The 13,130-nt window shown below is 38.8% G+C and overlaps 1 protein-coding gene across 2 annotated transcripts in view; it reads right to left on the bottom strand.

Annotated features, from left to right (window-relative positions):
* TWSG1 (twisted gastrulation BMP signaling modulator 1) overlaps nt 1-13,130 on the bottom strand; it is a 315,372-nt gene that overhangs the window by 152,027 nt on the left and 150,215 nt on the right. For both annotated transcript variants that reach the window (XM_044067966.1, XM_044067967.1), the window contains exon 3: nt 6,184-6,283. In XM_044067966.1, the coding sequence (XP_043923901.1) occupies nt 6,184-6,283 (100 nt within the window). The remainder of the gene's footprint in view (nt 1-6,183; nt 6,284-13,130) is intronic.

Genomic DNA, 13,130 nt, shown 5'->3' on the forward strand with positions numbered 1-13,130 from the left:
AGCTTCCTAGGATCAGATGGTAAAGACTTAGGATATAAAGGAATGTCTTCAAAGACATCACCCAGTACTACATATACAGAAGGGGTAGTCAGTGGCCTGGGAGAAGGCAAACTTTACAGTTTCATCTAATGAGTCTTAGCCTGTGAGACTGGTTTGCTTTCCTAGTTGAAAGCCAAAATTCTATGAAGGGTATAGGTTCATAGGTTCATAGGTTGGTACTAGGCTATCGGCCCTAAGGCCTATGCAAGCCTAGCCATAACAATTCCCTGGAATTTTTTTCCCACAATATTTACTTCTCTGGGCCCCTGTCTAGCAGGGCAACTGACATGATCCCTGGGGTGAATTTCTTATCTCCTATCCAATCATCAAGGTTCCTTTTGAAGAGGGACAATGAGGTGCTCTGCTTGACATGTATGGGCAGTCTATTCCAGAGTATGGGGAGTCTCTGGGTGTATACTTGAATGAAAGAAAGGTTCTCGGGGAGGGGGGGCAGCAAAGAGGGTGTCATCTGAATCTGTATAAGTGTGTGATGGAAGGTGCTCAGAATAGGACAACCTGTTCTCATCTTCAGAGTCTGAGGAATCTGAACCTTTCCGAAATGCAACCTCCCTGCCTTTTTTAGATGGGGAGGCTTCACTGGCAGAAGTGTGGGAGGGCTCCTTGGATTTCATGAAGGCCATGAATTCCTGTGCTATTTTAAGGAGATCTTGGGCGTTTGCCTGAGCTGAAGTGTCTGAGGGCTAAAGAGAAGAAAAACAAATGGTTTGCTTCAGTTTAGGTGTTTGTTTAGATTTGCTTCAGTTTAGGTGTTTGTTTAGATTTGCTTCAGTTTAGGTGTTTGTTTAGAAGGGATAACCTGAGGTTGCAGTTGTTCGACCATGACTTCATTGAACATTTCAGTAGTGGGGGTACACAGGGTGTCTCCCTTGAGACCCACAACCACTGCTGGAAGCTGAGGCTTGCTGAACAACCTCAGACCTGATCAATGTCTGTGTTGTAGTAACAGTGGTAGGTAGGCTGTAAACCACGGTGGCCTCTCAAAGGGTTGAACCAGAAGGTTTGTGCCTATGAGTCACAGGACCAGGGGGCTGCAAAAATGCCTCATCTGGGTCATCGGTCAGCTTAGGAACTTGAGCCAAAGCTTTTTCAGAAGAGTCAGACTCCTTTTGAATGATGCTAGCAGAAGCTGGTATTTGTGAAGACTCAGCAGTAGTTGTGGGTTGTGAAACTACTGAGGGAACCAAAGCTGAGGACCCCATATAGGGGGCTAATACCTTGGCCCTATGTTTGAGGTGTTTTGCTTGAATTTAGCACAGTTGGGACAATTAGAGATGTCATACTAAGGCCCCAAGCAGAACAAATAAAACAAGTTAAAATCTTCATGCACAATTTGCTTTCCACACTTCAAGCAATCTACAACAGGGTACTTTCCTGACTGGAAGAAGGGGACACTTCTGAAGAACAATCCACCCAAAAGACTGTGAGCATTTTGAAAACCCACATGAAGTGCATCAGACTGCATGGCTGGAAAGAAATGAAGATGGTGCTGATGGATGCCCTTCTTATACCCTGATGTCCAGAAGTCTCTAGAAATTGGGCCAGTCGTGGACTTTTGCATGGCAAGAAGACCTAAGAATCAGTACTGAAACATCATTGGGGGGGGTATCCTGGCCCTGCTCAGCTTGACCACCACTACATTTCACTCTGATGGAATGTAGTTAGCCAGAATGGAAGGATTTAACTGACTCACCAGTTCCCAGGCTATCATTGCTAACCTGGAGTTGGGGTAAGATGTGTTTGCCCTTTGTAGTTTATATACTGCATAATTTAAATGCATTGATCAATGGGATCATTTCTTTAGAATGCTATGTTCCAGATTGTCTTATTGCTTCCATAGACCCTGGGCCTTTACTCCTTTGGATACCACCCCTCCCTCCAAACAAAGATGGATGATTCTGTAGTCACAGACTGGGTATGTGTTGGAGATGTCAGGGGAATACCTGTGTTTGGGGATAACTGGTTCAGTCATCAGTGGAGTTCCCTCTTCACAAAACTTAGAACTGGAATCTGAAAGGGGAGGGGAAGCTAGTGCTGAGTTCACTAGTACTTGTGAAATCACTGATTTATTTCAAGTGGAGTCTGGTAAGGCGGATCATGAGAACAGAATAAGCCACGAATCTTAGAATCCTGAGAAACTCCCTGGCTGTTGAAAGAGTCTTACTGGAAGATATCAGCAACTGTTGGTTTTAGGAATCCATGTTTTCTTGAGGAAGAAATACCATCATAGTAGAGGTATTGAGAGACCCTTTTAGAAAGACTGTCTATTTGGATGGAATGAGGAAATAATTTTCTAGGTTCACTTGAAATTCTAGGTTGAGAAACAGTTTTTTAATGCGAGAAGAGATTCTAGACAAGCTAAAGAAGATTCTGCAAAGATACGACAGTTATTTACATATAGAAAAAATGTGAATTCCTGTAATCTGAACTGGGCTATTACAGGGGTTAGACACTTTGTAAAACCTCTTGGAGCTGTAGGTAATCCAAAAGGTAAAACAGAAAAATGAAAATGTGAACCAGATTTAGAAAATCTTAAAATGTGTCTGAAATGTTTGAGAATGGGAATGTGATGACAGGCATCTTTCAGATCCAAAGTTTTGTAAGAAACTGTAAGCGGGGGTATAAGTGGTAAGAGACACATCATTTTGAACTCTGGAATTTTTATGTGAAGGTTTAGAAATGAAACATCCAAAACAGGTCTCAAAGTTCCTTTCTTTTTTGGCATCAGAAAAATCGTTCAATAAAAGCTTTCTCATATTTGACTGAAATGAACAGGTTCTCTTACTCCTAGAGACAACATTTGGTCCAGAACAGGAGGAAGCACTAAGGTTTGGTTAGTGAGGGGAGGATCCCCTGAAAGGTAGTTCCTCTGCCCGTTGTAATCTTTCTGAATTATTATCAAAACCCAGGTGGAAGGTGGGAGTTTAGACTTTGGGACAGCTTTATAGGGTTGCCAGGGTGGAGATAGAGGACAGAAAGATTTGATGGATCATCAGTCTTTTCAGATTGTCTGTGGCATTGGGGGGGACCTCCTTTCTTTTTTGTATTTCCCTACCATTGTTTCCTTCTTTGTGGGACTGCTTGTATTTGTCTTCCTGTAAAAGGACCCCTGAGCTAACTGGAACGTTTCTACTGTATTTAGCAATCGAGGACTGAAATATCTGAGATATCCAGAGAATGAGTTTCTTCTTTTTTAACACTTTTACTGAATTAACACTTAAGACATTGGCAAACATATATTCATATAAAAGAAAACAAACCCTATTAACGTGGCTCTAGTTACAAACAAACATTATACATGACATCTAAAATCCCAGACTTTCCTTATTTGAATCCCCTCATTTCATCAGCATCTCTTTTCCAGTTTGAATTATAGCTTTCTGCTTATGTTATGTATATGAGTCTTAACTGTGTAGCTCTGAAATATCCCTTCGAATCAGGTAATCCTAAACCTGCTTGTTCTATTGGAAGGATCAGCTTATCTCAATTGACCCTTGCCCCCCCCCCCCCAGATAAATTCCTTCAGTTCTTTATTAATTATTGTCCACAACTTCTACCTGGTAGATAAAACATGTCTGACCTGTATATAAAGTTAAAGGGACTAAAAAAATGTCACTGCTTGTATCTTGCTATCCATATCCATAAACAAGAGCTTCCAGTCTCTTGGTTATTATATCTTTTCAGTCTTTTCTCACATATCCTTAACTGTCATAATGTACTCCTTTTTAATCCATACTCTTAAATACTTAATTTTATTGTATCCCCATAAATATGGGTATTGCTGGGCCAATTCATGTGTGGGTTCATAATTTACAGCTATAGCCTTGGTTTTATCTTCATTAATTTTATATCCCAAAATGACTTCAAACTGTCCCAAGATGTTCCACAACATTGAGATGTCCTTTTCTGGTTTTATCAGACAGAAAACCATATTATCTGCAAATAAAGCCAATTTTTCTTCATTAGCATATCAATTATATCCTTGAATCTCTGAGCCCCTTATTTTCTTCGTCAATGGGTCTAAATAGAAGGCAAAAAACAAAAGGGAAAGAGAATATCTTTGCCTGGTTCCTCTGTTCAGATACAACTTGTAAAGAAGAACCCTCCCACTTAATTTCTTTCCCTCCATTCCTTCATAAATCCTTGTAATTAACCTTATTATTGTATCAGGGAATGCAAGTGCTTCCACTGCCCTTCTCATAAAATCCCAGCTTCCTCTGTCAAATGCGTTCTCTGCATCAAGACCCACCAATGACGGCTGTATTTTCTTATACTGTTTTTCCTTCTGGATCATTGTTGGTCTATTAATTTTGTCAAATGCTTGCCTCCCCTCTACAGAACCACAGTGATCCATAGCTATCAATGTTGACATGTTTGCCATTCTTTTAGCTATTATAGACATAAACACATTATAAACATGGTTTAAAACTGAAATGGACATATGAAGCTGGGTCTGGTGGGTCTTTACTGTCTTTAGCTATTACAGCTACCACAACTTTCTTCCAAGATGTTACTGCTCCTCCTTTTAAAATACTGGTAAACATAATCTTCCAGATTTTTATCTCTTCTAACTTCCAAAGTTACATAGCAATACCATCTATTTCTGAAAACTTTCCTGCAGATTAATTACACATCACCATTTTTATCTCCTCTCCTCCTATCTTAACTTTTAATTGTTGTGTCTCATCTACCTCTAACCTTGACATACTTAAGTCTTCCATAAATATATCCATTTCTATTCTTTCCTGATTTCCACATTTCTTTGCTTTATACAATTTTTAATAAAATTTCCAAAATATGTCTAATACCGCTACAGGATCTCTGATTATTTTTCTTGTTATAGGTTCCCTAATTTTTGCAACAGCCTTCTCTATGTTCCGTTGCCTAAGACATTGTGCTAAAACTTTTTGTGCTCTGGAGTTATTATCAAAAACCAGTTGCTTAACAGCAACCTTTCTAAACTCATGCATGTTATTGAATGAGCTTCCTCTTTCATCAAATATTTTAAGCTCCTCTTCAGAGTAAGAGCCAATTAGCATCTCCTTATCAAAGGAGGTATTCAAAAGTGCAGCCTTCACATCTTCTTGCAAGTCTGTATCTCCTTTACAGAGGGGAATGTCTGAGGTACCAACTCCGGGGTCCATCACTGATTTGGTTAAAGCCTTAAGTCTCCGCTTCTCAAGGAAATACTGAGAGGAATGTAACCTACTTCTGATAATTTTAGGGGTAAAGGAATTACAAATACTGTAGGTGTTAACTTTGTGATCCTCTTCCAAGCAGTGGGCACATTTACATGGAGTCTGCCACATAGACACGTCCCTCTTCTCCTAAACATAAGATACAGTACAGTTGCATAAGTTCTACTTACCTGCAGTAGTAGACGTCCATAGAACAGATTGCCTTACTAGCATTTGGGTTTGATTTCAGAGACAACTGCCAAATAACTGAAGATGTAAAGAAGCCAACCTCTAAATGAAATATTCAACAGCAAGAAAGTTGTGCATTTTCACACTTGTGTGTCTGCTTTTATACTGGCACTTCTTTGTGTTTCCTCACATGTATGAAACATGTGGAAGGAGCACAAAATCTGTTGCATATGGGCTGGATATTTGATTCTTGGTAGGATGCATCCAAAAAAGCTTTATGCTACTGCAACAGTAAGCTAATGATGTGTTTCTCATGGTGGGGGGTTAACTTGTCTTCCATATATTATGAGTGAACAGTTTTGTTGGAATGTAATTCTTTTCACTTGGACTAATGTCACTGTCAAGCATGATAGGAAAGTACAGATTTCTGTTAAACAGAGTACTGTTTTCCAGTTATATTAGCTAATTTAATCAGATATGATTATACATGGATATGATATTAAACTTTATTTTATTTATAATTTTTTCACTTGTGCAGTATATTTTAAAAAATATGTGGTAGAGGCAGAACTAAGTGCTATCTGGAGAGGTTAGGATTATTATCAGGATTGGCAGCATAGTTAGTGGATTGTATTTTGTGTTCATGAATCTGAAGATTTTTGTATGCATGGGATGAGTGTGACTGGATTTGCTATTAGTGAGTTGAGATGTTCAACATGTTCCTTCATAGTGTACCTTATAATAAATCAAATGTACTCACCTACGCAGTCGCAACATATATCCCAGAGAGTGCCCAAACATAGCATGCATTCCTTGCAACAGGAACAGTTCTCTTTCGATGGATGGCAATGGCACAACTTCTGCAAAAATAAAGAAAATTTCAGACCATGTTAAGAAAAAAAAATCATCTGCACCATGTTCTAGATTTTTAACAGTGCCATGAAGTATAAACAGGACCTGTATCATATAAATAATAAATGTGTGTTTTCCTTCATTGTACTCCTGTCATAACAGACTGCTACAACATGAGATTCCTCAACTGGTAAGCAGTTCTTTACATCAGGGGTCTTTGATACTGCAATAAGAAACAAGCATGCTATGATATTTTTGCATTGCTTTGTTTGAAGAACAAGAGCAATGAATCACTTTGCTTGTGCTCCATACTTTGTGTATAACTCTAACGAAAATAACAGATTAACATTCCTTAATAAATTGTTGTCAAATTCCACGTGCCTCTTCCTGTCTGCACCACCTTTCAATGTGAAGTTAATATCTAGCCTTCAGGTCTGCCTGTGCCCTTCCTATGTCCTTTTCCAATTATATTCATGTTTTATGCAAGAATATGACTCGGTGGTACTTAATCCCCCACAGTCAGTTACTCATAGTTGATTCAAAATGATTTTATGAAACGCTCCTTTTTGATGTTTGAAATACACCACCTTTCCCTTCATGGTTTCACTACAAGATGAAGAAAAGTTTTTTTATGTGTTTTCCTACCTGTATGACTAGAACAGAGTGCCATTTTTAGAGTAAGGTAAACACTCAAACCACACAATACGCACATGCCATTCTCACCTCTACACAAATACAATCTGACTCCCGTACATTCTTTAGACTGCACACAGAACTTATCTTTTGAACAAGGTGCACTGCAAGCTGTGCTAGGTGGTAAAATATATTGTAATATATATTTCAGGTTGGTGCCATAACCTGGTCACGTACTTGTGTTTTCAAGCTAGAAGCTGAGAATTGTGCTAAGTAATTCTTTCTAAAAAACATTTTCCCATTATGTACACAAGACCATCATCTGGGCAAGAACTGAGACATCACACCAGTTTTCATAGGTTCGTAGGTAGGTACTAGGCTATCGGCCTAAGGGCCTAAGTAAGCCTAGCCAACAAGGTTCCTTGGCTTATACCACCCAATGACCCATAATGCTAGATCTGTGTTATTTTCTTCCTTCCTTCTCAACCTGTGGGTTATCGGATCCGACACAGTTACTGTCAGTCATTGATCCAGGAGCTCCATCTCCTCAACCCATAATCCCCTTCACTTACTGCTTCGTCTCAGATTATGTTTGTCCTTTAAATGTTCCTAGAACCATAAAAGAGGGAAAGGATGACAATTTTTGCAGGAAATACACAGAAGGCAGCATAAGGCCTCTCTTATCATAGCTTCAAGGCTAGTCTGGAAGGCTGGTCTGGAGCAACATACTAAAGGTGACAATTTGGACAGGACACTGATGGAGTTATGCGTTGAGAACACGGAAGAATACAACAGGGATCTATCATTATGTCAAGTACATGACAGTCGTATCCGATGTTGTCTTTTCCGTTCATCTCAAACTGTGGGACCGAGTCCCAAGACAGCAGCACCCCAGGGTGGACCTTGGAAAGAAAGTTCTACAAAAAGGTGGAACCAAAAGAAGCTCTAGACCTAGATTGAATATCCAGTTTGTAATGGGACAAAAAGTTAAGAGAGTTAGACCAGGTAGCTGCAGCACAAATATCATCAGTAGAAGCCAGAGTGAAAAAGGCAGCTGAAGGAGCCACCACTCTAGTGGAATGAGCCCTCCGCTTAACGGGCAAAGATATTGCTTTCAGGGAGTATGCAAAGGAGACACAATCGAAAAGCCATCTGGATAGGATGACTGTTCTCTTTATCACTGAAACTGGTAAATGAAAGTACAGTTGTGTAAGTAAATTTACCATAACAGTAGATTTTCGAATGATCACTGCTGCAGTATCCTTAGATATATGGGTTATATCCTGCCAAGGATATAATAGCTGGCCAGCTTCCAAAACTTCAGGGACCTTCTATGTGGCCAACCTGTCAGGTAACTTGAGCTGAGCTGAATTAAAGACAAGTTTGGGCACAAAGCCCATCAGAGCTTTCCTGTCAACAGAGAGAGAGAGAGATGCAGGATGAGCCCTGAAAGGACAATCCTAGGAACAAAGAAAAATAAATGTCCACACCCTGGCATAAACAACATGTCAAAAAACAAGGGGATGGAGGGAGGGAGCAGCTATTGCAGCAGTGATCATTCAAACATCTACTGTTATGGTAAGTTTACTTACACAACTGTACTATGTTCATCATATTGATCACTACTGCACTAGCCTTAGCTGTATGGGTAGATTACCTTAGCTAACTACATTTGGGAGGTGGAAGGAGAGAAATCAAGGAGCCCCTGGAGAATGGTCCTAGCAAAGCCTGATCTGGGCCTAGAGAAGGAATCAAGATTATGGTGTTTTGAGTCAGGTGACCAGATGTGATATCATTCTATAGCCAGCACTGAAATGGTATTTAGATATTAGTGAGAGATGTGATAGCGGCACTCAGCACTCTGTTATTGCAACTGACAACAAAGACACTCATCCATTTCATCTTGCCTTGCTTTAGCAAGTAAGTAAGGAACAGTAATTCTTCAGTCAGTTAGGAAAATACATGAGGTTAGTTAAATATTGTTTTTCTGTGTCAGTCTGAATCTTTCCATCTGTGTTGTTTTTATATTTCCTGTGAATTGAAAATCTGGTGTCTGTTGTAAATAGATATTCAGTACTTTCATGTTTTCTATTTTTTATTTATTATTAAATATATATATGTGTGTGTGTGTTTGTGTGTGTGTATATATATCTATCTATATATATATATATATATATATATATATATATATATATATATATATATATATATATATATACCTTTCATTGTGGCTGGTGTTTTAGAAAATATTTTAGCCCTTGAGAGTAATTGCATTTATTTGATGGCACTGTGGCTTCATGCTCCTGAAAGCCTTGTTGATTGGTTAACACTACCATTTGTATAAATACAAATTTTATTAAGAGTAATTGGGAACCCTGGTAGTAGCCTTAAAGTAACTGGCATGTGGCAGTGAATCTACCTTATAGTCGGTATAGCAGGTAAATCTGTGTCAGCCTTTCCCAGGTGTGTGTGTGTGTGTGTGTGTGTGTGTGTGTGTGTGTGTGTGTGTGTGTGTGTGTGTGTGTGTGTGAGTGTGTGTGTTAAAATCAAATCTGAAAGAATGTGTGTCAGCTGCCTGGAACAGGGACACAGAACACTGATTTCTGCACTGAGAAAGGTGGCATCTTATTTAGAGCCTGGAGAGGAATACCCAGCCCCATGACTGGAGTCTGCTCCCTGTGTGCTAAGGGAAATTGTGCTTGGTGCAGAGATCTACATCTGAAAATACTGTGTGTATCCATTTTTGTTCTAAGTGAACATTCCCCACCACTGTCAGTTGTGAAGATTGAGGCTCCTTGATTACTGGCCTAGAGGAGGGATGTCACAAGTATAACAGAATATAATAGCCTTAGACAACAACTTTGAAATAATCTGTTTTGACATAGTTTGTCCCTTCTTACCTTTGCAAGAAATGAAGATCTGAAAGATTTAGTTCTGCCAAGACAGTAACTGAGTTGTCTGTGGACATCCAAGGTACTGAGTATCTCCTCTCCCTCTCCCTCTCTCCCTCAGTTTTAGGTTGTAGGAGAGAAAACAACCCTGCATCTTCCTGTTCAGATTCTTAAATCTCTTCAGGAAAAAAGGCATTCCTCTTTCTTTTACCAGAAACAACTCTACAAGAAGGATAAATAACCTGAATTAAACCCTGAGCCAGTCCCAATATACTACTCTTATCCAAAGAAATTTGAGAAGTAGATACATGTTTAGTTTTCTATTTCTTTTTGACAGGAAAAATGGAGGCAACCATGTTACTAACAGCAACCTGTGCTTCCTCAGGGAAGGGTTCAGCATTTTGACTCAGCAGGGAAACCTTCCCTGTTCCCTCTATCAGGACTGACAAGAGTGGCTCACCCTTGCCCATTGAAGGGACTCCAACAGCTGCAGAGGATGTGGTGAAGCCCCGGTCCATAGTAGTTCAGGTGCTATGCCAGAGGGATTTGGGGTAAAGATGAGTATTCTGAGGTACAACAAATAGCCACAGCAGAGCCACCTACCTGCAGCTGAGGCAAATTGCTAAACTGCTGTGGTGGCAAAGGCTGTTTGCTTAACTTTTTTCTTTTTGTGGCTGGAAGAAGGTCTGACTGTGGGGCTTGTTATCATTTAGCTTACACCACTTTACAACTGATACAAAAAATGAATGCACTGTTTAAAAAGTATGTTACAGTCTCAAAACAGTCCATTAAAACACAAAAACGTTAAGGGAACTTCCAAGATGGCTGCACATTGAGTGACAACTTAATTCTAGCTCTCCCAGTGTGACAACAGAAACTCAACAGAGAAGACCAGTAGACTTTTGTGTTTATGGGTAAATTTTAGTAACTGGATAGTAAGTGTGCTGCCCAGATTCCAGGGGGAAAGAAATATAGAGCATCTGGAAATAAATCAACTACAAAAAGTGAGGAAGAAATACTGACTGGCAAAGTTCTGCAGCTGTTCATCAGAAAGCAATCCAACCTCCAGACGTGACTTCCAGTGACCTACAGGTCAATATAAGACAACTGCACACAGACCTGGTTAAAATAAACAAAACACTGATGGAATATTTCACCACAAACAACAAAAGGCTGGAAAAAATGGAAGAAACTTTAGCAGATATTCAGATGAGGTGATAAAGCTGCAAAAATCAGAGTTTGAAATGAAGAAAGGGCTGGCGGAATATGAGACTTCTCATTAAAAGCTGTTTCAAAACAAATAGAATTAGGGGACAATGCACATACGGAAAACCTGAGATTTTCAGTTATATCCGAGAAGCTGGAAGGAACCAACTGCATTCATTTTATGAAAGCACAAATAAGCAAATAGACTGGTGTTCCACAGCAGGAGTTGTGAGTTGAAAGGGCACAAATCTGGCTATGAGAAAGCAACCTAGTCCTTTAATAGTAAAGATGCAATTCTACTAGCGAAGGAGTTGATTCTGATAAAACTGTGACAGAAGGACAAAATACTAAAAGTAGAAGACAGCCGAGTGTTTGTGGAGAATGTTTAGTCATTGTACACCAGACAGAAGAGTAGTAAATTAATTTCACTATTCAAGAAATGTTGAGACGTACTGTAGGAGTGAGATTAAAACTGCTGTACCCAGCTGTCTTCTAAGTATTCTTCCCTGGAGGGACAAAATCATTTATTTTTTTATGAAGTACATGCTAAGGAGGAAATACAAAGGTTTGTCCAACAAAAAGTGATCTGTGAAACAGAAGGAGATACTGCTTCTTGTTTTTCTGATAATAAAGACCACAGAGAGATTATACCTGTGAAACCTTTTCCACTATTTTAATTGAAAATGTTGGAGAGAAGGATGGGGGCATGATAGTTGGCTAGAAGAATCAAGAGTATGTTGGAAATGAAGCAGATACAGGATTTGGGAGAGGGAGATGAACAGTAATAAAACCAGTAATGTAATATGGGATTACAATGCAATAATTATATTTGTGAAATATGACAGAACAAGAAAATCTGGAAGTAGTGGACTTTTTCAGGATTTGTTGGACTTGTGGGGGACTCTAAAGCATATGCATTACTTCATATCAAATAATTTGAGAAGGGGAAGAGAGGGGAGAAAGTTAACTGTAAGTAAATAAAACATTTTCATTAACAGTACTGTTTTTGTTGTGTATGGTTTTCTTTGCTTGCTATAAAGTAAAGTTTTCTCAGTTATTCTTAAGTGTAATGGGTATTGTAAATATGTGCTGCTGTTCTTTTTTTTCCCTTCTTTCTACCTTAACTCATTCTTCTTGTTCAGTTTTAAGAAATGTAGGCACTTCAATGTAAAAAAAAGTCTGGTTAGAAGAGCATGATAAAAGGAAAATTAATGTGCTTTTTCCTCATTCTTGCTTGAGGAATGACTCTATTAAATGACCATAGATTAATTTAGTAACAAGTTTTAAGAGAAAGCAAGTACATGAAAAAGAATACTGAATATTATGAGGCTTTTTCTAGCAAATTGATGCATGCTTAGTAGCAATTCTGTATCTGGCCCTCGTGTTCCATGGAAACAGTCTGATAAAGAGAAATTGACTGTCTGGTTCTTATGTCTCCATGGATACAATCTGATAATGAGAAACTGGCTGTCTGGTTCTCATGTCTCCATACCGCCAGCCTGATAAAGTGCGGTTGGTACAGTCTGGTGGTGAGTGATTGGCTGGGAAAAAAAAGAAAAGAGAAACTGGCTAGGAGATAATGTTCTCTGAAAACATTTAGGAGTTTTCCCAGCTGGGGAGCTATAAAGATAAGACAAAACAAGTTAGCACTTAGAAGAAGTACAGGCTGCACCATGTGTCTTAGCATGAATAACCTTTCTTTTTAGGTTAACTCATGTCTATAAGTATGGCTGTCAGTTTGAGACATTTGTTCCTATTAGGGAGTAAAACTTCAATATTTAAAGCTGTGCATAGTTTTGCGCATTAGTATTAAATTAATTGATTTTAGGAGGTATCGGAGGTTTGTCTGTTTTTTGTTTGAGGGCTTTCAATAAAATGAAAAGTTTTGTAAGCTGTGACATAGACCTAAATGGTTATGACAAGAAACAAATATATAAAAGTTCAACCTGCCAAACAGTGTATGTGTGTAAAACAAAAGCTGAAACTAGACATTTAATAAAGGTGTTATACATAAAAGGTGGGAATAATAACAATTTAATACAATGATGCTTTCAATAATGTCTTTAAATGTCAATGGTCTCACAGATAAATACAAAAAAGAAAGAATAGTGAACTGTATTAAAAA

Source organism: Protopterus annectens, chromosome 3.part1 (assembly GCF_019279795.1).
Source record: "Protopterus annectens isolate FY-2018-M chromosome 3.part1, PAN1.0, whole genome shotgun sequence".
NCBI lineage: Eukaryota > Metazoa > Chordata > Ceratodontiformes > Protopteridae > Protopterus > Protopterus annectens.